General features: G+C 43.9%; 2 protein-coding genes across 10 annotated transcripts in view; one reads left to right on the top strand and one right to left on the bottom strand.

Annotated features, from left to right (window-relative positions):
* Positions 1 to 3,192: 3,192 nt before the first annotated feature.
* Positions 3,193 to 11,213, top strand: LOC308580692 (uncharacterized protein). Of its 9 annotated transcripts, none has more exons than XM_081182724.1 (4): positions 3,238 to 3,302; positions 5,543 to 5,620; positions 8,251 to 8,357; positions 8,907 to 11,213. In XM_081182724.1, the coding sequence occupies exon 4, from the start codon at positions 9,020 to 9,022 to the stop codon at positions 10,454 to 10,456; it is 1,437 nt and encodes a 478-aa protein (XP_081038850.1). In that variant the 5' UTR covers positions 3,238 to 3,302; positions 5,543 to 5,620; positions 8,251 to 8,357; positions 8,907 to 9,019; the 3' UTR covers positions 10,457 to 11,213. The 9 variants fall into 9 exon arrangements, with proteins under 9 accessions (XP_081038842.1, XP_081038844.1, XP_081038848.1 ...); XM_081182721.1 differs by having other exon boundaries at positions 8,251 to 8,361; XM_081182723.1 differs by having other exon boundaries at positions 3,244 to 3,302; positions 8,254 to 8,357.
* A 4,571-nt stretch (positions 11,214 to 15,784) lies between these two features.
* The window catches only part of LOC308581031 (uncharacterized protein), a 58,207-nt gene continuing 49,096 nt past the window's right edge, over positions 15,785 to 24,895 (bottom strand). Inside the window, exons 2-5 of the mRNA XM_081183472.1 lie at positions 21,857 to 21,948; positions 20,301 to 20,383; positions 19,143 to 19,269; positions 15,785 to 18,322 (exon numbers count right to left, since the gene is read on the bottom strand). Of these exons, the coding sequence (XP_081039598.1) occupies positions 17,235 to 18,322; positions 19,143 to 19,269; positions 20,301 to 20,315 (1,230 nt within the window). The 5' untranslated portion in view covers positions 20,316 to 20,383; positions 21,857 to 21,948 and the 3' untranslated portion in view covers positions 15,785 to 17,234. The remainder of the gene's footprint in view (positions 18,323 to 19,142; positions 19,270 to 20,300; positions 20,384 to 21,856; positions 21,949 to 24,895) is intronic.

The raw sequence follows: 24,895 nt of genomic DNA, 5'->3' as shown, positions 1-24,895 counted from the left end.
ACAACCGAAGAGCCCTTTTAAATGACTGCTTTGAATTATAGCGCAATAAATAAACTGCATATAAACCACACTTAAAGTTTTGGTTTCTTCTCTGCAGGAGACATTAGAGAGGCAAGGAAGGAGTCCAGTTAAGGCTGAAGACGTTTGTCTCCCACAGACAGAAGAGTTACCGTATTTTTCGCTCTATAACACGCACTCGACCATAACACGCATGTAGTTTTTAGAGGAGGAAAATCCGTAGGCATGCCACCCGTAGGCATTCCCTCCATAACACGCACAGACATTTCCCCTTACTTTTTAGGAGGAAAAAAGTGAGTGTTATGGTGCAAAAAATACAGTATGTATGCTCAGCGCAAAAAATGGGAGACTTCAGCTAGGGTTAAGTAAAAGCAAAGCTGCTGAATCTGTTCATTTATTTGGTCTTTTGCTGCAACGGGGTTCCTACTTCCAGCTGTCAAAGGAAGAGAGACTCTCAAACACAGTAGCATCTTTAAGGAGGTACAATTTTGTGGTTCACCTCAGGTGCCAAAATGCCTTGGGCCAGTCCTAATTCCTTTGCATGGATTTTATTCACTGTCAACATTCAGCAGCCTTGCCGTCTCTTTGCAAAAGAGGTTTTTGATGGTGCAGCAGTGCCCTCTGCTGTCCAAAAGGGAAAGGGCAACTTCTTCGCTCTCACCTGATTTCCCAGAAAAGGCAGGGAGCGTTATAGTCGGAAAGGAAATCCCCGAAAAGGCCGGCCAACTGCCTCCTGAACCAGCAGCCAATAACTTCGTTTAATTGTTGGCAGCATTGCAGGGCCTGCTTCCGGCCACAAGGGACTCCCCAGAGAGCTAGCCAGTTGTACAGAAAATAAATTCTTACAATATTTGGAGTAGTTAAACCGCTTTCTAAAAAAAAATAAATAGCTGCAGCACAGGGCTGTCTGAGCTCCAACCCAAACACAGGGTTGTGGTGGCTGTTTTTAAAGCTGCGGCATAAGATCAGATTGGTGCTGGGTGGGGAGACGAAATCAAACTCAGATAAGAAGCTTCCTCTCAAGCCAGCTGGTAAAATAATAAGGAAGGGGGAGAAAGAGGCATTTGCTAAAGTCAGGAGACAAAGTCCAGCACTACTACTACTACTACTTCTTCTTCTTCTTCTTCTTCTTCTTCTTCTTCTTCTTCTTCTTATTATTATTATTATTATTATTATTCCCCGCCCATCTGGGTGGGTTTCCCCAGCCACTCTGGGCAGCTACCAGCACATATAAAAACATCATAAAATGTCAAACATTAAAAGCTTCCCAATACAGGGATGCCTTCATATGTCTTCTAAAAGTTCTCTGGGAAGATTTTCAGCTACAATTCGGAGCCACAGTGTTGGAGGTCTCCCAGAGGGCATCTCTTCCAGCCCCCTGCTCGATGCAGGACATACAAAGCATGCTTGTTCTCTACTGCTACGGAGGGTAAGACTCGAACCCATGGCTTCAAGCCACAAGAAATAAGATTACGACTAAACATCAGAAAAGACTTTCTGACAGTAAGAGCTCTTTGAACGGTCTCCCTCGGGAGGTGGTGGACTCTCCTTCCTTGGGGGTTTTTAAGCAGAGGTTGGGTGGCCATCTGTCACGGATGCTTCAGTTGAGCTTCCTGCAACGCAGGGGGTTGGACTAGATGACCCTGGGGGTCCCTTTCCAACTCTACAGTGTTGTAAACAAAATCTGCCCTTTTTCCCTTATGGGATATCCAAGAGCCTGTATAGAGTCCTTATGTGGGTTCCCTATCAGTAGGAGAAAATAACAGAGGCCAACCAAAGAATATTGAGAAGCAAAGCAGCTAGTAAGCCTGATCTTTATTAAAGCTGTTGCAACAGGGTGCTCCCCTCACAAGCAGGAGGACCCAGAACCTAAGTGTGCCTGCCCTTATATAGACATTTTTAATTGCCCACCCTGGAGTCCAAGACCACCCCCAGAAACATCATACCCACATCACAGAAGGGGTGTAGCCCAAGACCACCCCCCAGATACATCATACCTACATCAGAGAAAAGGCGGTCTACAACAGAAATCTGAGTGCCTTGATTATCTCCTGCCTGGCAGGTTACCTGTTAATGGTCACTTGACTGGATTACCTGTGGGGGCCTGGCTAGTCTTTTGTAATGATAAATACTTAGTTCCTGAGCCAGGTTATAGGCTCACCCTATTCATATACAGACATACCCATAAGACAGGATTTGTGAACGAAAAGACAATGGGGAGGCTTTTCCATTTTCCTTCGACCTTGCAGAGAAATATTTGAGGTCAATTTGGGAGGGACAAAAAGGTTTCAGGACTTTTTCTGTGGGATTTCAGACATGTGGTTTATATATACAGTTATGAACATTTATCATATACAGTCATACCTCGGGTTGAAGTAGCTTCGGGTTGAGCGTTTTCAGGTTGCACTCCGCGGCAACCCGGAAGTAACGGAGTGCGTTACTTCCGGGTTTTGCCACTCACGCATGCGCAGACGCTCAAAAATGATGTCACGCGCATGCGCGGAAGCGTCGAATTGTGACCCGTGCACGTGCAGATGTGGGTTGTGTTCACTTCAGAATGCGAATGGGGCTCTGGAACGGATCCTGTTCGCATCCAGAGGTACCACTGTGTGTGTGTGTGTGTGTGTGTGTGTGTGTGTATAAAACCTTAAAATTCTTATAACAACGGTTCTACAATTCTACAGCTCTCTGGTCTGTGCTTTAAGGCCTCCAAGGAGGGGAAGTCCAATGTCCCTATAAATCAGTGGATTCGGTATCAAATCACTCCATCCCCTCAAGACAACATTAAACATTAAAAAAAGCACTTCCCCCTACAGGGCTGCCTTCAGATGTCTTCCAATTATTTATCTCCTTGGCTTGCGGGTGGTATAACTCCATACCCTCCAACACTTCTCCGACGAAAATAGGGACATCCTAAGGAAAGAAATCAGAAACCCGAAAATCTGGGGCTGTCCCTGGAAAACAGGGACACTTGGAGGGTCTGCTCTGCGTGGTATCTGAAGAAGTGTGCATGCACACGAAAGCTATTTTTTTTAATTTTGCTCTGCGTGTGTTAGAGAGAGAAAGAGAGACACACACAGAGAGAAAGAATAATTGAAGCAGCTGTGATTTCTTTGGGGGGTGGGGCCCTGAAGGCAGCTCCTGCCAACTCAGTCCTCCAAAGAACTGAGCTGTGGTTCCTAGAGAGGCAGGAAGCTTTCCCCATGTGTGGGAGTGAGGGTGGAATTGCAAGACAATGGTGCCTTCGCCTCCCTTTGCATCCCAGGGAAAGGAAGACAGGCCAGGTGAGATTCAGGAGGGAGAGAGGGAGGGAAGGAAGGAAGGAAGGAAGGAAGGAAGGAAGGAAGGAAGGAAGGAAGGAAGGAAGGAAGGAAGGAAGGAAGGAAGGAAGGAAGGAAGGAATGGTGTGTTTGTGCAGAAAAAGACAAGACCCCCCCCCCAAATGAATAAATTGGAAGGACTGGGCGGCACTGGAGGGATGGATTGGGAGAGGCGGCAGGTGGGAAGGGGGATAATTGTTCCTTTTTGGAGAGAAAGGGAAAGTCTAACTCCTCTCTTAGACTCGCAGGTGGCGGGAGGGGGTCGTGATCTATGCAGTCCAAAAGGGGATCCACATATCTGCCACGTTTCCATTGCACGATCCCCTTTGAAGCAACAGCCCCGCCCCCCCCCGCCCATCCCATCATTCATTCGCATGGGGAATATGTGGGTTGGGGGAAAGCAGAGGGTGCCTGGGAATCAGCCCTGCTTGCGAGGTGGGGGGAGAGAGCGAGGTGAAAAAGACCCCCCCTCCCCCCCAAAAGACTCCGAGCTCCTCCAGCTGCAAAGGGGGTCTGCCCTCCAAGCCCCGCTCCCGCTTTGCATTGTCTTCCTACTCTCCCTTCGCATTCAGATCTCCCTCCACTAACCCCGGGACAGAAGATGGGAGGACTGCAGAATCATGCCATTGTAGAGTTGGAAGGGACCCCAGAGGGGCATCTAGGCCAGCCCCGCTGCGATGCAAGAATCCCTGCCGGGAGACTTGTTGAAATACTTGCTTTCCCTCTCCCAGGGATAGGCTGGCTCAGACCCGCTAGGAAAGAGAGTTCGGATCTGGTGCGCTTTGCACCTAGAATCATAGAATGGTAATAATAATAATAATAATAATAATAATAATAATAATAATAATAATAATAATAATAATAATAATAGTTGTTGTTGTTGTTGTTGTTGTTGTTGTTTATACCCCTCCCTTCCCTGTTCAGTGCCTGGCGTTCTCTGGTCCATGGGGTCACGAAGAGTTGGACATGACTAAACAACTAAACAACAACAAGTGTGTTCAGGGGTCTCTCTTCCTTTGATGGTTGGAAGTAATAATAATAATGATAATAAAATATTTTTTTATTTATACCCCGCCCTTCCCAGTTCAGAAAACTGGGCTCAGGGCGGCTAACAACAAATTTAAAACAATTGATGCAACAAAAAACCAGCATAAAATACAGTATAAAACGTGAATAACAATAAATTCAGAATTCAAAAATCAATTTAGGGGGGAAATCCATCCAATAAACATTAGATGATCACAAAGGCTAGCTGGCTAAATTAGTCCTACTTGGGCCAGCGAGGAGACCAGGGGAGAATTAGCTATGGGATCCCAGAGCGAGCAATCTTCATAAAAAGGGGAAGGGGAGGGAAGGAAGGGGAATAAAAGATCAGGCTAAGTTCAAATTGAAAGCCAGGCGGAATAGCTCTGTCTTACAGGCCCTGCGGAATAAAGTTTAGTCCTGCAGGGCCCTGGTCTCATGGGACAGAGCATTCCACCAGGTCGGAGCCATCACTGGCCCTGGTGGAGGATAATCTGACTTCCTTAGGGCCCGGACCTCTAAACTATGATTATTCATGGACATTAAGGTCCTCTGCGGGGCAGACCAGGTAGAGTTGGTAGGCAACCCCAGGGGTCATCTAGTCCAACCCCCTGCAATGCAAGAATCTCAGCTGAAGCATCTGTGACAAATGAGCTGGGATAGCTCAGTCAGTAGAGCATGGGACTCTTAATCTCAGGATTGTGGGTTTGAGCCCCACCTTGGGTGAAATATTCCTGCATTGCAGGGGTTGGACTAGATGACCCTCGGGTCCCTTCCGACTCCCATTCTATGAACCTCTGCTTCAAAACCTCCAAGGAAGGAGAGTCCACCAGCTCCTAAGGGAGACTGTCCCACTGCCGAACAGCTCTTACGGTCAGAAAGTTCTTCCTGATGTTGAGTCGGAATCTCCTTTCGTGTAACTTAAATCCATTGGTACAGATCCTGCCCTCCAGAGCAGGAGAACACCTGCTTAGCTTTTATGGCTGTGGCTTGCTTTTCCTTGCGTCTGGGAGTGCTCCCTTGCCTTCACCAAACTGGCGCGCTCCAGATTGTGGCTGGACTACAACTCCCATCAGCCCCAGCCATCATCACAAAGGGTAAAAGGCGGTGGGAGCTGTAGTCCAGCCACACCTGGCAAGGAAACTGGCATAGGATTCATGCTTCCCCCGTCTCCCCCACAGCCACTGCGATGCCATCGGAGGCCACACCTAGATCGTCTCTTCTTTGGGCTGGAGCGCAAAATCCAGCAGACGCCTCAGGTAAGGGAAGCGACTTGTGGGGAGAGATGGAGGAGGCAGCTGGGGGCCTTCCTTCGGGGTCACGATGTGTTTGTAGGCAGGGAGGGGTTCAGGAACTGACAGAATATTCCTCTTTCTGTTCACATTTGGCGCTGCAAGATGTTATTGCTTCCGCTTTCCCATCTGCAGGATCAGCCTTGACCATTTCATTTTTTAATTATTTTTTAATTAATTTTCCAAAAACCAAAAAAATACAAAAAATACAGAAGAAACAAAAAGTAAAAAAAAGAAAGAAATAGAAATACAGAAATATTAAAAAAAATCACAGAGCAAACCAAACATTCCCCTTTCCCACCCACCACCTTGACTTATAACAAATTTTAAACTAAAATATGACTTCCTTCCATTGATGCTTGACCTTATTTTACACTCTTATCTTTATTGTTGTGTTGTTGTGTTTTGTTTTGTAGATATTTTTATTTTTATTTATTTTATTCCTTTTCCCCTTACAAACTTTGTCATGTACATATCATGATTTCTGTACCGGAACAACGTTTCATTGTATATTCCATCACACATTCCCAGTTCTTTATCAAACTTTGTTTTGAATGTCCTCTAATAGCTGCTGTCAATTTCATATATATTTTAAAATACTTTTCAGGTTTAAATATTTCACTGATTTTACAATCATTTTGACATTTCAAAGCTTGACTTCCTTCCCCCTCCTTCTGCGGTTCCTTAAATTTATTTGTAATGTCTTCTGCATATCCAAATTAACTTAATTTGCTCATTTATTCATCTTCTTTAAATATATACCCTTATGAAACTGAAGGTTATTACAGTAATCCTGCCAATGTTCTTATCTGTTTACAATTTATTTGTAAAATGTTCAATAGACAATTTCAGTTCTTTTAGAAAAAGTTTGTTAAACAAAAAGAGTTAAAAATGAAACAACCCTCTCTTCCCTCACCCCATGAACAGTGCTGCCGGCAGTGGTTCTCCTGCCCCCCCCCATCTGATTTTTTTTTTGGGGGGGCACTGAGTTGGGAGGAGGGGGAAAGCAGTGTTGCACTGAGAAGACTGGAAATGTTTGTTGAATATATGGGGGGGGGGATTGTGTACACTTGAAAACGTTGGCAGCATTAAGATAAATTCAACAGTGTAAATAAGCTTTGATGGATGTAATAATGGAATACTGTATGGTTTAGTTTACCTAAAATATGCAGGGATTTTTGATATGCAAAATGAACCATGGAAAGAGAAGAAAGAAAGCCATGGATATTTTAAGGTTGTTTAAATGAGTATTCTAAATTGTAAAACAGAAAATTTAATAAAAATTATATACATATATAAAAAGAAAGCACTTTTGCAGTAACAAGGGACGCGGGTGGCACTGTGGTCTAAACCACAGAGCCTAGGGCTTGCCAATCAGAAGGTTGGCAGTTCGAATCCCCGCGACGGGGTGAGCTCCCGTTGCTCGGTTCCTGCTCCTGCCAACCTAGCAGTTCGAAAGCACGTCAAAGTGCATGTAGATCAATAGGTACCACTCCGGAGGGAAGGTAAACGGCATTTCCGTGCGTTGCTCTGATTCACCAGAAGCGGCTTAGTCATGCTGGCCGCATGACCTGGAAGCTGTCAGCGGACAAATGCCGGAACCCTCAGCATATAGAGCGAGATGAGCACACAACCTCTGAGTCGTCCGCGACTGGACCTAACGGTCCGGGGTACCTTTACCTTTACCTTTGCAGTAACAGGACTCACAACACTGGCTCTTGCCTGCACAACTATTTAGTTGAATCTGGTTGTAAGAATCCCATTGCTGCATTTTTCATACGCCTCCACACTATTGGTAAAAATACAATACAATACAATACAACAATAATGATAATAATAATAATAATAATTTTTTATTTATACCCCGCCCTCCCCAGCCAAGGCCGGGCTCAGAGCGGCTTACAAGCAATAATAAAAACAAGATGAGTGATTACAGCTTAAAAACAAAAATAAAATACAACATTAAAATAATGGAACATTAAAATATTAAAATGGAGCCTCATTGCAGGAGAAGGAAAAGAAAAAAGAAAAAGGGGGCGGAGGGAATCAAATTGGCTCCAATCCAAAGGCCAGGCGGAACAACTCTGTCTTACAGGCCCTGCGGAAAGAGATCAGATCCTGCAGGGCCCTGGTCTCATGAGACAGAGCGTTCCACCAAGTTGGGGCCAGTGCTGAAAAGGCCCTGGCTCTGGTTGAAGCCAATCTAACTTCCTTAGGGCCTGGGACCACTAGGGTGTTGTTAGGGTGTAAAAATACAATACAATACAATACAACACAACACAACACAACACAATACAATACAATACAATACAATACAATACAATACAATACAATACAATACAATACTCTCTCAGCAGCTTTGCGAGTTTCCCCCTGCTTGGCTTATGTGTCTGTCTAGCTTATTCATTGGCCACTGTTCAAATAATAATAATAATAATAATATAATAATGTATTATTTATACCCCGCCCATCTGGCTGGGTCTCCCCAGCCTCCCTGGTCGGCTTCCAACAAAGTATTAAAATACAGTGTTCAAAGAGGGAGCAGTGGTACACGTGGAGGAAACTACCTTCAAATGAAGAATCCTCCTTTCTTTCAGCAGAGAAGAAGGTGACTGCGTATTTCGCCAAGGGGGAGTAAAATCTCCTGGATCCAGGAGCTTTGTACCAGGAAGCCACGATGGAGAGTTGTGGGAATCTGCACTCTGTGGGTAAAGATCTCTTTGGCTGATTGAGGCTGGAGAGGGGGAACTCCTGTTCTGAGTATTTGCCACCACAATGGAGGGGTCCCAGCATGGAACATAGTCAGTGCACCTGGCTGTTAACCAGAAGGTTGGTGGTTCGAGCCCTGGGAGGGATGGCTATGAACAGTATTAATGCTTCGCAGGGGTTGGGCTAGATGACCCTTGGGATCCCTTCCATGAGTCTATAAAATATTTTTACCAATAAATAAGCTGGTTTTATTCTTTTGTTATTATTATTTTACTTTCAAATAGTGCACCTGCTAAGCACCAGGGCTTGGGCATTGTAGTGAACTTTGGAATAAATCATGCAAAATGTTGCAGTCAGCAATCTTTAGAGCTGAGAGGAATACAGCTGAGTGCCTGTTGTAAGCTAGATTTCAGTAGCGTGCGCAGAGAAGAATGGGGAGAATTTTGGAGCTGTTGTCATTAGAGAAATGGCTAATTTGACTCAGTCCCCTGATGAGATTTCTGCCTTGAACTCCTAACATGAAGTTTTTCTTTTCTGCACGCAGGCCTCAGACAGAAGGACAATGAGAATTCTGTGGAGCCATCTGAGGTGTCATCAAAAACAGCCAAGCATTCAGTGGGGAAGGAGCTTGGTATTCAAAGGGGATGGGAAAAGCACATGGGAAACCAACCAAAGGCAGGGAGGAAGAGATTCTCTGCTTCTCAGGGTGCCAGTGTCCACAAACTCCTAATCCCACAGGAAGATCAGAAAGGAAATAGAAAAGAAAAATGCCCGACGTGTGGGAAAACTTTCAAAGATAAATCAAACTTGAACAGGCATTGTAGAACCCACACAGGGGAGAAACCATACGAGTGCCTGGAATGTGGAAAGAGCTTTGGTCACAGTCACCATCTTACCGTTCATCAGAGAACTCACACAGGGGAGAAACCCTATAAATGCACACAGTGCGGAAAAGCCTTCAGCGATAGTGGAAGCCTCACTACCCATGAAAGAATTCATACAGGGGAGAAACCATATGAATGTACAGACTGCGGAAAGAGCTTCAGCAACAGCGGAAGTCTTCATACACATAGAAGGACTCACACGGGCGAAAAACCGTATAAGTGCCTGGAATGTGGAAAGAACTTCATCCACAGCGGAAGCCTTCATGCACATCAGAGAATCCACACAAGGGAGAAAATGTACACATGCGTGGACTGCGGGAAGTGTTTTGCTTCCAGCAGCCCCTTTAACACACATCCTGAAACCCACACAGAGGAGAAACCTTATAAATGTGTGGCGTGTACAAAGAGGTTCGTCAGTAGCGGAAGCCTTAATTCTCTGCAAAGAATCCACCCAGGGGAGAAACCATACGAGTGTGTTGTGTGTGGGAAAAGCTTCATTGACGGCAAAAGTCTGACTGCGCATGAAATAACGCACACGGGGGGGAAGCCATATAAGTGCCTGGAGTGCGGGAAAAGCTTCCGCCAAAGCTATAATCTTACATCACATCAGAAAACTCACACCGGGACGAAACCTTATAAATGCATGACGTGTGGGAAAAGCTTCAGTCGTAGTGGGAGCCTTCTTTCCCATCAGAGAACCCACACAGGAGAGAAGCCCTATAAATGCATGGAGTGTGGAAAGAGCTTCATTGAGAGCCAGCAGCTTACCTTACATCAAAGAACTCACACGGGAGAGAAGCCCTATAAATGTGTGGAGTGCGGGAAGACCTTCAGCACGAGTGGAAGCCTTAACAGACACCAAACGACTCACACAGGGGAGAAGCCCTTTCAATGTGCTGAGTGCAGGAAGAATTTCAGCCAGAGGACACACCTTACGAAACACGAAAGAACGCACACGGGCGAGAAGCCCTACAAATGTGCGGAGTGCGGGAGAAGTTTCAGCACGGGCGGAAGCCTTCACAGACATCAGACGACCCACACAGGGGAGAAACCTTTCGAATGTGCGGAATGTGGGAAAAGCTTCAGTCGTCGAGGGAATCTTAATACACATCAGAGAACCCACACAGGGGCAAAGCGACGTAAAAGTGTGGAATGTGAGAAAAGCTTCGGCAGCCTTACCTCGTATCAGTGGATCAGTGAAGATGGTTAGCTGTATCTGGTATAAATGTCTGTATTGATGTGCATTTGTTAGTTTCAAGAATTAGGGTAGCCGTGAGGGGCAAGACTTTTCTGGCACCTGAAAGACTGAAACCAATTTATTGAGGCATAAGCTTTTATGGCCTAAAGTTCACATCATCAGCTACATGGTTTTATCTTGTTCAGCAGGCGCTCCCCCAATTTGTGCACCCCCCCTCACTTTTTGTGGGGGTTCCATTCCAGGTCATTGTGCATGTCAACGGTGCATAGGTAAGCCCACCACACCCTGTTGCACCCACTTCCAGGGCCAAAAACGGTGTACACCTGCTTTGAACACATGGTCTGTGTGTCTGGTTTGGGAGCTGCATGGTCAGGGGAAAAACAATGCTGTCCGGGGTTGTAAAGACTGTGGAGATGCTTCCCGGTGCCATAAGAAAGCTGCAGAGATAGTGCAGGATAGAGCGCACCCCGGAAATGATCTCTTTCAGCTTCTGCCTTCTGGAAGAAGGTATAGGGTTATAAAGACTAGGACTAGCCGCCTGAGAAACAGTTTCTATCCAAATGCGATTTTGGTTTTAAATGCAGTGTAAGGTGGTCTCTATGGGAGTATATTGTATTTTAAAAATGGGGTATCAAGAGTTTTTAGGGATCTAACCAGGTTGGGTTAGCTGGGATAGCAGGCTTGTTGGTTTTGAATGTCTTATGTAGATTTTTTTTTTTCATTTTGTTGTTCTGTATGGGACAATGACAGTAAAGATGATCGTATCGTATCGTATTATCATATCAAATGGGGAGTTGCCTGTATACACATGTTGGGTGTACAAAGAAAAATCCAAATATTGAGGTTCGATGGAAAGGAAATGCAGAAAATCCTGTGACAATTAAGCGAAGCTTCAAGGAAAAAGAGTGACTGTGCCCAAGTCATAACACAAGCATCCAAGATTTGCTCAGTTAGTTAATTCTGGTGGCGGAATAGAAAAACACGAGCTGTCTCAAGAGACAGTGGGGTGCATCTCTGTGGTGAAGTCAAACTGCTGCACTAGCCTGGAAGGCCCCACGCTTGGCCTCGCTGATAGGCTCCAAAGGAAAGCAGAGCAAGACGTTGCCCGAAGGAGTACAAGGCACCATCCAACTGTCTTTGGGACTCCACTCTGGACTCATGTAGGGTTTGCTCCTGATACCTTTTCTTCTCCTGAAGGTATCCCACAAGGCAGTGGGGGTTTAGGATGAGAGTCTTCCTTCTCCTCGATGGTCTCCTTCCCAGATGGACAAGCCCCACCTGCCTCTCACTTCCCTCTGCAACATGTGCAGAAACCTTGACTGTTGGCTCCCCTCTTGGTCTCATCGCTCCATCTGCCAGAGCTTGTCTTCACGTGCAGGGGAAGCCCCTAACTCACCGAGGGTTTGAGACCCATCGGCTCCTCTCACCTGGTTTAGCTGGCCAGGTGAAGCCATTTCCCCAGGGGTGGCTGCTGTCACATGCTGACAGCTTCTAGGAGCCACAGGTGAGAGCTGGGTGAAGTTTGGGGACCAAAGGTGGACAAACTACCCCATAAGGAGCGAGACACGTCCCCCACCAGAGGCACCATCCCTCCCCTAATACCCCCCACCCCAAATAATGGATGGAATTCAGTGTTGTGTTCTGAAACACAACATTTCTGCTTCCCATGTGAAATGACACCCTCCCTTCCCTTGCACTCTGTTCTGGGGTTTCCCCTGATCTCCCCAGAGCCTTTTTTTTTTTTTTTTTTTTTTTTGAGGGGTGGGAATGAAAGGGGAAAGGCCCTTTGTACTACAGGACTTGTGCTGGATCCTCCTTGTGCAACTACTTAGCTGAATCCGGCACACAATATTTATTAAATAGGAGCCCACGGTGGCGTGTTCGTTTCCAAACATCCCCCAAGCATATTTTAAAAGGATCAATGCATTATTTCAGGCTTTTATTTGGGGTACTTCTCCACATTCTTTAACACTTAAAAAAAATGTTGTCGCCTCTAATGGAAGGAGGATTCAATTTTTCAAGACATCAGTCTGTACCAGTGAGGCATATTTGCCAGAACACACAAAGCCAGAACACACAAACAATTGGTTCTTTCTCCCCGAGTACCCCAGCACACTAAACACAGAGGTGTCGTACTTAACACCCCTTTTTGGATGAGTCTAGGTATGTAAAAAAAGAAAAAAGAACGATCCTGTGCCAATTTCAGTTATCTATATTGTCTTGTTAGTTACAAACTGATCCATATGCTCATGCTAAGTTACCTTTAAGAGGTAACCTAGATTTTAAAAAGAGGCAACACTTTTGTGGACAAAATGCGTAGATTGTGGGGTTGATACATTAGATCACTGGTAGATCACAGATGGATAATTTGTATAGTTCCTATACTTGTGGTTCAGATCCCATTTACCAGGTAGTGCTAAATGGCAATATTTGTCTATTACAACATTTGTTGGTGTCTGTTTATGTCCTGTGCACTCTGAGTGCTTCTCATGTATTGATAGATAGATAGATAGATAGATAGATAGATAGATAGATAGATAGATAATGTTATGTAAAGCAGAACGAACCTCTTTCCACATTCCAAACATTTATAAGGTTTTATCTGCAGCTATAGAAACTGGGAAACGAAAGGGAAGGAAGCAGCAGCCTTTTATACGAGTAACTCCAAATCTGCCCAGCATAGAACAACACGCATATTTTCCTATTTTTTTGCCTGCTCTTCTGTGCAAATCTGATTTATCTAAAGGCTGGATTTCAAACCCCCCCCCCCACATTTGTGTGCTGGGTGAGGTTGGACTTTATTAGATTATGGGATAAACAAATACCTGCGCATAGGTGCACAGTGGACTTCAGGTTTCCAGAACGTATGCTCGGTGGGGGAAATACTAATAGAGGGGATGATTTGGGGGAACCTCACGTTGCACCAATATATCCCACAAGCACCAATCCCTGGTCTGGACATTTCGGAATCACAAAAATTGAAAGCTGTTGTGCGAGGATAAAGATGACGAGACCTACAGTGAACCAGGGACCCATCAACCCACAAAAATGGAAACAGTCTCGAAAATCGATGCACCTTCTGCCTTGTTGCGGTTACCTTCTTGACTAAGTCCTGAGGTTTATTACACATTTTTTTAAAGCAGCACTTATTTCTAAGAGAATCCAAGCAGCTCAAGATGTTCCCATGAATGTCAGATCTTATAGGTAGGATGTAAAAAAACAGAGGTGATGGGGAAAGACTGAACAATTAAATGGGGAAGTTAGAAACCCCGCCTGGGAATAAGCAAAAATATTAAACAAGAACATTTGAGATACAGTGGTACCTTGGGTTACATACGCTTCAGGTTACACACTCCGCTAACCCAGAAATAGTACTTCAGGTTAAGAACTTTGCTTCAGGATGAGAACAGAAATCGCGCGGCAGTGGCAGCGGGAGGCCCCATTAGCTAAAGTGTTGCTTCAGGTTAAGAACAGTTTCTGGTTAAGAACGGACCTCCGGAATGAATTAAGTACTTAACCCGAGGTACCACTGTGTATGTGTGTGTGTGTGTGAACAATTAAAATGGGGAAGTACAAACCCCGCCTGGGAATAAGCAAAAATATTAAACAAGAACATTTGAGATACAGTGGTACCTTGGGTTACATACGCTTCAGGTTACACACTCCGCTAACCCAGAAATAGTGCTTCAGGTTAAGAACTTTGCTTCAGGATGAGAACAGTGGTTCTCGTGCAGTGGAAATCGTGCAGTGGTGGCGCGGCGGCAGCGGGAGGCCCCATTAGCTAAAGTGGTGCTTCTTCAGGTTAAGAAGTTTCTGGTTAAGAACGGACCTCTGGAACGAATTAAGTACTTAACCCAAGGTACCACTGTGTGTGTGTGTGTGTGTGTGTGTGTGTGTGTGTGTGTGTGTGTGTGATACAAAGGCAAGATCTGCTCCTAGTTGGTTTTTTATTTATTATACAGTCGTATCTTGGTTGTTGAATGCCTTGTGACTCAAACGTTTTGGCTCCCAAATGCTGAAACCCCGGAAGTGAGTGTTCCGGTTTGCGAACATTCTTTGGAACCCAAATGTCCGAAGGGGCTTCTGTAGCTTCCAAGTGAGCGCAGGAAGCTCCTGCAGCCAATTGGAAGCTGCACCTTGGTTTGCAAACGTTTTCAGAAGTCGAACGGACTTCCGGAATGGATTCCATTCGAAAACCAAGGTACGACTGTATTTCTGTTCCAAAACCCTAGCCCCAAAGGACTGGTTGTCCCAGTGACCGTGGGCAGTTTTTGTATCACAGAATCAACATCTATATTATTAACGTTATATTTATTTATTTGTGCCCCGCCTTTCCCCCCATATTGGGAGTCAAGGCGGTTTACTGAAAAAGCTGAGATCGTATAAAACATGATTACAAAGCCCTTAAATCCCCATAGAGTGAAAATATATAAAGAACTCTTTTAAAATATAGCTAATGCTCACATGGGCTTAGCCAGGATTCTTCTTGTGGGGGGCAGGAACTCATGGGCTGCACCCATGAATAATCATTAAAATAAGCAACAAGGGGGTCCTTCCTCTTAGACCTGGTCATCACCAACGGAGGAACTGAGACACAAAGTGGAAGCACTGGGACCCTTGGGAGAAAGTGATCCTGTTCTCCTGGGTTTCATGATGCAGAGCCAAGGGAAACCCGAGTGGAGTCAGACATGCAATCTGGACGTTAAGAAGGCTGATTTCCAGCAACCAACATTGTGGTTTTATGTTGTGAACTGACCTGAGATCTACAAATGAAGGGCAATATACTAATTTTCATGATGATGATGTTTCTTCTTCTCTGACGATCATATGCAGCTAAGTAAGATTGTCTTCCATGAATACAATCTTAACAGTGGGTCCATAAGTGACTGTGGAGGCCAATTCTGGATCTACACATCCTTCCACAGTGGGGACATAGGTTTCTAGGCGGGAGTTGATCACGGTGAGGGTTTACCAAACATGCCTCCCTCTTAGAATGTTTCTCCCTTTCGTCCCAAGTTCCAGCGTCTTCAAAGTCCACAACACCTTTGTCAAAGGCTGTTCTCCAATTGGAGCGCTCTCATAATGTTAAATTAGATCACCATCACCATTCACATCCCCCTTACATGCTAAAATGCAAGCTCTGCCTCAGCTGTCATCTGGGAGCACCCATTCTAGAGGACGGCCTCCGTGGGAGACAGGAAGATGGGTCATATGGCAACCCTAAATAAAACAAGGAAGCTGAAAGACATGGCCAATAAAAGAAGCTGAACATAACAACAACAAAATCCCACATATAACAAAAAGTCAGAAGATCAGGATAATGTCCTACAAATTGATCGATTCTGTTTCTATGCTGCTTTTTATTCAAATAAATCCCAAAGCAGTTTACAAACGAAAGATAAAAATAACATAATGGAACATCACAGCATAAATCATATAGAATACTTTACAAATCATCAGTAAAGCAATCACAAATCTTAAATAAAACAATTACCATCTATGTAACACTATTAACAAAACAACTAAAAAATAAGTTAAACATCACAGTTACACCAAGAATCATATTATAGGATTCACAGAGTACGACAGCATCCATATCTGTAAAACAGTATTAACAACATTAACCGAACAGCAACAAAACAAAGTGTTGAATTTGTACGTGTGCTCTCCCCTCCTCTATGACTCATAAACTTTCATTCTATTTAATGCATCAAAATACACCTGCACATGATGTTCCTTGCGATGGAGGTGGTCAGCACAAAGACTGTCTCCCCTCACATCCTTTCTGCCACTATGACACTTCCATTTTCATAACTGAAAAATGGAATACCAGAATAAGACTAGGCTGCAATTTGGAGGTTAGGTGATACTTCGACGTGTGTTCAACTTCGATTAAAAATATCATTAGTTAACGTATCTACATGATCAGTGTGGGAATGATAAAATACTTGTAAAATCAGATTAGACCCTTAAAACTGGTTTCCAGTTTTCTTAGGGAAAATGCCTTATTTTTACACAGATGGTACAGGACTTATTTGCAAATGTCAAAAATGTTTTATTCTGCATAACAAAATTGTTTGGAGGGTTTGAAATAAACTTGGTACGTATTATCACTTATAGTGGGAATGTCAGTTAGTGCAAGATTTTTGGAATTCAATTTTGACAGAAATGCTAACTATTAATGGAGAAGCTATTGTTCGTTGTCCAAAATGTTACAAAATATTTTTGATGATACCAATGTCAAAATAATTGGCCTCATATAGGATCTGGGCAGCACAAAGTAATTAAAACACAAGGGAAAACAACCCAAAAGCTTGCACTCACTCTGGAATATAGCTAAAATGGAGAAAGTTCCTCAAAATTTTGAAAAGGACTAGAACGTCCAGACATTTGAAAATTTTCAAGGAAACCCTCAACACAAGCCTGGCAAAGATGGAACTATATATGATGATCTGATAAAAGTGATAGTCTTTAGTTGGTCTTTGCTATTTTAACTCATGTATCTATCTTATGCTTTTGTTTTTCACCTTTTTCATCTGTTGCTATTATTGTTCTTTTTTATATAATTATTCTCCCTCTTCGCTCGCCTCTTTCAATACCTGCCTCCCTGCCCACTGCTCGGACTCCTGCCCCTTACGGACACTGGATGAACAGGAAGGGTCAGAGCAAAAACCCTTCTCTCCCCCACAATAGAAGGCACATGGGGCTCAGACCAAGCAAATGTATATTGTAAAAAAACTAGAGTTAAGCAAATACAGTACAAAATTAACCATAGATACAGTAGTGAATTCTAACACTGAGCACAGTATTTGCCCTGGTCTTCGCAGGAGCTCTTGGTAGGACTAATCATGGTCTTTTCACATTCCAAGCCTAAGATGTGAGTAAGATAGCTACTGCGACTAAAGCTCTTTCCACACTCCAGACACTCATAGGAACATTTGTCTCCTGTATGAGTTCTTTTATGTCTAGTGAGGTGACTACTCCGAACGAAGCTCTTTCCACATTCCAAACATTCATAAGGCTTTTCCCCGGTGTGACTTCTTTGATGCAAAGTAAGGTTGCAGCTGCGACTGAAATTCTTCCCACACTCCAAACATTCGTGAGGCTTTTCCCCTGTGTGAGTTCTTTTATGTCTAGTGAGGGAGCCACTATCACTGAAGCTCTTCCCACACTCCCAGCATCCGTAAGGTTTCTCCCCTGTGTGGGTTCTCTTATGTCTTGCGAGGTGCCTACTCTGATAGAAGCTCTTTCCACATTCCAAACATACGTAAGTTTCCACTCCCGTATGGCTTCTTTGATGCAACGTAAGGGAGCCTAGGCGACCAAAGTTCTTTCCACACTCCAAGCATTTATAGGGTTTCTCCCCTGTATGAGTTCTTTGATGCTGAGTAAGGGAGTAACCTTCCCTGAAGCTCTTTCCACACTCCAAACATTTGTAAGCTTTTTCCCCGGTGTGCGTTCTTTTATGTCTAGTGAGGCTGCTACGGTCACCGAAGCTCTTCCCGCACTCCAAACAGCTATACGGTTTCCCGCCTGTAAGAGTTCTTTGATGGAGCTCAAGGGGGACACTCCGACTGAAGCTTTTCCCACACTCCCTGCATTCGTGTGGTTTTTCACCTGAGCGCAATCTCTGAGGTGAAGTAAGCCTTGAGCAAGAAGAAAGCATCTTTCCACACACTTTACATTCATACTTCCTCACCTCTCTGGTGATTTGATTTCCGTAAACCTTAGAGGCGGCAGATTCACTCCCCGCCTTCTGCATTTGTCTCCCCTCTTGTGTGTTGGTTCCATCTTGAACCCCCAGCTTCCTTTGCTCCTCAGCTGTTTCAGGCGGCACTTCTGATGGGTCCGCCTCAGCCAGGTTCCCCCAAACGTCTCCTGGTGGATTAAAAGGGAAAACTGGTAAAATGCTGTTTCTGTATAAATGCACATCTGCCCATACGGGACTTTAACGTGGACTTGAAACTGCCTGTGTCTGTATTTCTTTATTTTGCACCATCCACAAAACATCCTTTTCATCAAAGTAGCAGCTTCAATGGGGAACCTTTGGTTCTCCATGTTACTGAACTACAAGTACCATCCGCATCGTCTGAGGGAGGGCAAGGGGTCCTCACACCTGTCATATAATATAACAACAACAACAACTTATTATTTATATCCCACCCATCTGGCTGGGTTTCCCCAGCCACTCTGGGCGGCTTCCAACAAAATGTTAAAATACAATAGTGCGTCAAACATTAAAAGCTTCCCTAAACAGGGCTGCCTTCAGATGTTTTCTAAATGTCTGGTAGCCATCTAAATGTTTTCTAAATGTCTGGTATTCGTTCTCTTTGACATCTGGGGGGAGGGCGTTCCACAGGGTGAGTGCCACTACCGAGAAGGCCCTCTGCCCAGTTCCTTGAAACTTGGCTTCTCGCAGGGAGGGAACCACCAGATCCCGTTCGCATCCCGAGGTAACTCAAGCCAATAAGCCCAGGACAACTATATCAGAGGCAAGTCCTGATTGTGGACTTCCTATGGGCATTTGGCTGGCCACTGTGAGAACTGAATCCTGGATTAAGTAAGACTTTGCTCTGAACCAAATGTTCTGTTCTCCAGGAGAAATTAACAATACTCCTTCTAGTGAGCTAGTTGATAGTACCACTAACAGGAACCCATGCCTTCCGTAGCTACTGATTAAGGAAAAAAGGATCCTTACCCAGAGAGGCCACCATCTCATGGATCTCTAGCATGACCTCACCATACAGAGCTCTCTGACCTGGATCAAGCAGGGCCCATTCCTCGTCAGTGAAATTCACGGCAACCTCCTTGAAGCTCACAGACCCCTGGAAGAAGAAAACAATTCCCTTCCTTGTAGACACTCCAAGGCAAGGTGTGGAAAGCATCTCCCCTCCACACACACTCCAATGGGGCACGTGGGGATTTTAGCTGCCGCTCTCAGAAATCACCACTGCAGATAGCTCAGCAAAGACACAATTTGTGGAAGCTATGAAATGTGTCCATTCCGTGTTAGGGACAGGATTCAAAGCAAAGCTGCCAATATCGTTGTGCAGGTATACGGATTATGATGCATCTGCCTTTGCAATACTGTATGGTTCTGGTTGCCTGACCTCAAAAACAGAATTGCTGACCCAGAAAATGCTGGGAAAAGAGCAACCAACATAATCAAGGAGTTGAAGAAATAAAAAGATCTTCTAATTTAGATGTACAGAGTTATGCATAGTGCAAAGAAAAGGGAGAGATATTATCAATCCTCTGTGATAATAATAATAATAATAATAATAATAATAATAATAATAATCAGGCCCATCCAATGAGACTAAATGTGGACAAATTAAGGACAAACGAAATGATGTTGTTATTTATTATTATTATTTACCACCCATCTGACTGGGTTGCCCCAGCCACTGTGGGCAACTCCCCAAAAAACATTAAAATACAATAAAACATCTGTCTTTCCTTCGTTCTTTCTTTCCCACCCATCTGGCTGGGTCTCCCCAGCCACTCTGGGCGGCTCCCAACAGATTAAAAACACAATAAAACATCAAACATTAAAAACTTCCCTAAACAGGGCTGCCTTCAGATGTCTTCTAAAAGTCAGATAGCTGTTTATTTCCTTGACATCTGATGGGAGGGCGTTCCACAGGGAGGGCGCCACTACCGAGAAGACCATTAGAAAAACATTGAACAAACTATAGGTTTCCTTGCTGGCAATAAGAAATACAGAAAAATGAAGCTGCCAACCCACTTCCTCAGAAGCACAGGTGTAAGAGGCCCCTGCAAAGAGTCCGTCTGTAATAAGGAAGGACACACTCCAGCTATCCCCAACATCTCCCCCCACTGATCTTTCCCCTACCTGAGCAGGGCACATGGTGGTCGCTTTCTCTCCAGGGTAAGGTAAGGAGGATCCACACTGTAGCTCAGATGCAATTGTACAGCCTGTGAAAGGGAAGTGGTGGCTGAATGAAAACATTGAAGATAAAATTTGCCCAAATTAGCAAACAGGCCCTGAAAGCGTAACACAGGCATAGGCAAACTCCAGCCCTCCATATGTTTAGAACTACAATTCCCATCATCCCTGACCACTGGTCCTGTTAGCTAGGGATGATGGGAATTGTAGTCCCAAACATGTGGAGGGCTGGAGTTTGCCTATGCCTGGTGTTTGAAGAGATTTATTTTAAATATGTCAAGACCAGTAAATGCATTACAAATTTCCAACTGCAATATTACGAAAGAGAAACCAATGGCACATTACACACTGAGAAAACGTGGAGAAATGAGGGGGAAATAAAGAACAGCATATGCAAACAATGGTTCCGGAAATTCAAAATATGAATATACAATTTACGTCAACTCAGTAAAAGAATATGCAAGCTCATTATTATCTACAACTTAATCAATGCTAGCCTGTCCTAACTCCACCAGCTGACCTAAAGTCACGGCCACTTAACTGACATGAAAAACACAGCTACCAGTCCAGAGTGAAACTGCTGGCCTTAGATAAGTGGTACTAGACTCTAATCTGGTATCCTGGATATAGAATCCAGAAAATTTCAAACAGAAAAACAGGCCAGAAGAAAAATATTGCAAGTTACAAGGGGAACAGATGCATTAAGGTTTCCATTCTTAAGCTGTACCTTGACCCCATGAAGGTCACCCACCCACCAAAGTTAGTCTACAGTTGAGTGTGGGGAGAAAAGAAGATCTGGATCTGCCCTGCTGGGTGATAAAAGATTTTCTACACCTGTTCAAAGGGAAAGAGCGCACAGCAATGCATAATTTTAGGGGAAATTATATACAGAAATGCATTACATTAGGGCAAATATAAGAGGAAAATTGGAACTAAAATACTAACTAAATTTTCAAGAGGTCCTTTTTTTTATATGTCAAAACATGGGCAACTAAAAGCAACTTAAATTTAACTGGGGGAAATGAAACATAGAGATAAAACTAAAATTGAAAGGTATGTCCATGCCTATTGGATTTTTAAAAAACCCTTTCACATACTTTGTCCCAGCATATTTCAAAGCAGCCAAAAAGAGAAGCTGAGAGGGAGGAAAGAAGCAAAGAACAGTGGGAGTAAATGTATTTATTACTTAGCTATTTTTGTTTTTAGAAATGATGGCTTTAGGCATATTGGTTTCCACATGGGCCTGTGAATTTTATCTGCGTTCTCTCTTTTAATGAATGAATTTATTATTACGGTCACAGACCAGTTCCTCACTTTTAATTTTATCTGCGTTCCACTTGTGAGATTTTTTTTACTTTAAAAAAAGCGGTTTAGAAATATTGAAAATAATATAAAATAACTACAGCTGCAGCTGTCCAGGATACGTTCTCAAGGACCAGCAAATTATTTTAAAATGAAATATTTTCAGTGCAGAGGAGCACTTTTGTTCTCTATTGCAAAACCTTTTTTCTCTCTGATTGAGCTCCTCTTCTGCCCTATGGGAATCCCAGCTCTTTCCTCCTCCTCCCTCTGTCTTTCCTCCTCGGTCCTTCTCCTGGAGGAGAGGCGGCCTTCCCTGCGGAGAAAGGAGGAGAGAAGATCTTCTGGGAGGAGTCTATAAGATCCTCCAAGAAAAGCAGCCGCCTTCCTCCGCCAACCCAGCGCCTAACACAGGAAGTAATAGCAGAGACAGGAAGCGGAAGCTCCGCCTCTGGCGGCGGCTCTCCTTCAGCTCTAGGAATCTCGGCTCTATGGCCCAGCTTAACCCTTGCGGAGCCGACAGGCGGGAACCTCCCCTCCCCCCCCTTTTCTTTTTTCACTCTCTGGGAGCCTTTTTGGCTGAGCCAGGAGCAGGTTGCAAAGGCTCAAAGTTAATAAAGAATATGTCGTTTAGGTGGTTTACAACTATATAAGATACATACCTACCATGTTAAAATACACAATAACCATCTCATCTCAACATTAAGACTTCCTTAGTTCAAATATACAAAAAGGCAAGCAAGTTGAAAGGCATGGCTATTGAATCAGGCCAAATAAAAAATTCCCCTTCTAAAACGAAATGTCAGACTTTCAGGGGAATGCTTTTATTCCCCCCCCCTTTAATTTTTTTTTTTTTGTGACAAATCTTTACATCCTTTCCGCAGTGGGTGGTATTAGTGAAAAATGCAGGTCCTGCGACATTTTCATAACAGAAAAATGGAATAGCAATATAAGACGATGCTGGAATCCGGAGGTTAAGTGATACTGTTGTTGTGTATTGAGTCAAAGGATTTTATATCTGTATTATGATTGTCTGTATTTGCATTAGGGTAAAGTAACTGCCTTTTGGTTCCAGAGGGTACAGCTACTATTGGTTCATTTAAGCTGCTGTATTTGGATCCTCTGTCTTATTGGTTTCCTCCAAAAGGCAGGACTGTGATTGCCTGATATTGTTCCCTCCAAAATGTATCCTTTCTAGCTAGTTCCCTGTCCCTATAAATGTAGCTTTCCCCTCCTCAGGCTTCAGTCTTGTTTGCTTTAATAAAGAAGTGTTACTAGAGAACTGTCTCCAGCGTATTATATCAAGAGAGCTGAAATCACAAACCCCACATCACAACAACTGTTGTCTGTGGAACTATAATTAAACTACCATTTGTTGAAATAGCTGCACAACCGGTGTAGAACAATAAAATACTGTTATAAGAATTTTTAGGTCTTGTGGTTGTTTAGTCGTTTAGTCGTGTCCAACTCTTCGTGACCCGATGGACCAGCGCCTTCTCCTGCATGACAACTCCAGCTGTTCCTCTTGCTTTAAGCCGCTCCTTGACCGTGGAGACAATGTGGGAGAGGATGGAGGGGACTGTGATGGCTGGACTCTGTCTGGGACTTTTGTCTTCCGCCTCTGAGCCTCCTTGAAATTCCTCTCCACCTCTGATTCCCCAGACTTCTCCCCCCCCCACCACCCATCTCCTGCCTCAAGGGTGGCAGAGACCATAAATTAATGGCCTGTTCCCCTGCATTTTCACCCTGTGCCCCTGCCCAATTTCTGGACACTTTTTTTAAAATAAATTTTAACTTTTGACTTCCCTCCCCTCCCTTCTGCAGTTATTTATTTCGTATCTTTTTGTTACTGCATATCCAGTTCAAATAAATTTATAGTTTTCCCCTTATCCTCCCCTTAATTATCTCTTACTGCACGTGTTTTTATCAATCCCACTAATGTTTTGTTTACAATGTGTCCTCAAATAATCAATAAATTTCCCCCATTCTATTTTAGTTGATACCATTTAGTTGATATCCCTTCTTGTAACTTGAAGCTATTGGTCCGAGTCCTACCCTTCAGAGCAGGAGAAAACAAGCCTCTTCCATGTGACAGACACTGTGATATTTAAAGATGGCTATCATATCTCATTCTCTTTTCCCAGCTAAACATACCCAACTCCTTCAAGCCCTCCTCATAAGGCTTGTTTCCCAGACCCTTCATCATCCCAGTTGCCTTCCTCTGCAAATGTTCCAGCTTAATAAATCTCTTCAAAGTTTTTTAATAATGAAATAATGTTGTGTTCATAATCCAGAGCCCAGGCCAATGTGCACAAACAATAGGAAGTTCAGCTCTTTATTGGCAAAGCATTCGGTTACATCAGCAAGGGATACATGGAACACTTCTGCTAGTGTTAAAAAATAAAGAAAGGTGTGCTAATAGGTGTGCCGATATACCTCAGGTTCTTCTACCTACCTCTTGACTAGATTTCTGCAATACATTATATGTGAAGCTCTTTGTGAAGAAGGCTCAGAAAGTGGCGGCCAGATTCCCAACTGCTGCATGATGCTCTGAGCATATAAAACCTTCCTTCAGGATCAGCCCACAACCTGCATTCATCATCTGAGGCCTTTTTCACTCTGCATTCCTCCAAGCGAGATGCAGAGAGGTGGCAAGCATGGGACTTTTAGTGGTGGCTCCCATCACCCCAGGAGGCTACTTTGAGGAGGCAACAATGTTTATTTTCAACAATGCTTTTGGCATTTAACTTGCAGAATTTTAGATCCTTGTCCTCTTTAAGGGGCTCAGGTGTGCTTTCTATGTATACATGATTTTTTGGATTTTACTTTGATACAGCCACTCACAGACTCTCATAGCTTCTCCCCACCTGAATGCAATGCAGCAATGACTTTTAGACATGTCTCTGCACATACACACATTCCTGAGATAAAGGATGGATGAGTCAGCAGGCAGACACCCGCAGTGTACCTGGCACTCTATCCGGATATGGGGGAAACAGCAGCACTCATTTATAAAATTACACAAACACGCCTGATCTGGTGTGCACAAGCAACCGGCAATTTCTCTTGTACGACAGCACCAGCTATTATTATTTATTATTACACTCATCATTTTATTAAGTTTGTATACTGCCCTATACATGCGGGTCTCAGGGCAGTTCACAGGATAAAATCACAATACATAAACACAAAATATATACCGTATTTTTCGCTCTATATGACGCACCAGACCACAAGACGCA

This window comes from Podarcis bocagei, assembly GCF_964188305.1.
Source record: "Podarcis bocagei genome assembly, chromosome: 2".
In the NCBI taxonomy this organism is placed as follows: domain Eukaryota; kingdom Metazoa; phylum Chordata; class Lepidosauria; order Squamata; family Lacertidae; genus Podarcis; species Podarcis bocagei.
Note: the sequence above shows the minus strand (reverse complement) of the source record. Positions and strands in the feature narration are given on the sequence as shown.

Coding starts and splice junctions, on each gene's coding strand:
- LOC308580692 (XM_081182716.1), top strand. CDS start 3,254: ATGGTGCCTTCGCCTCCCTTTGCATCCCAGGGAAAGGAAGACAGGCCA. Junction 3,303..5,542: donor GGGAAAGGAAGACAGGCCAG/GTGAGATTCAGG, acceptor TCTCCCCCACAG/CCACTGCGATGCCATCGGAG. Junction 5,621..8,906: donor AAATCCAGCAGACGCCTCAG/GTAAGGGAAGCG, acceptor TTCTGCACGCAG/GCCTCAGACAGAAGGACAAT.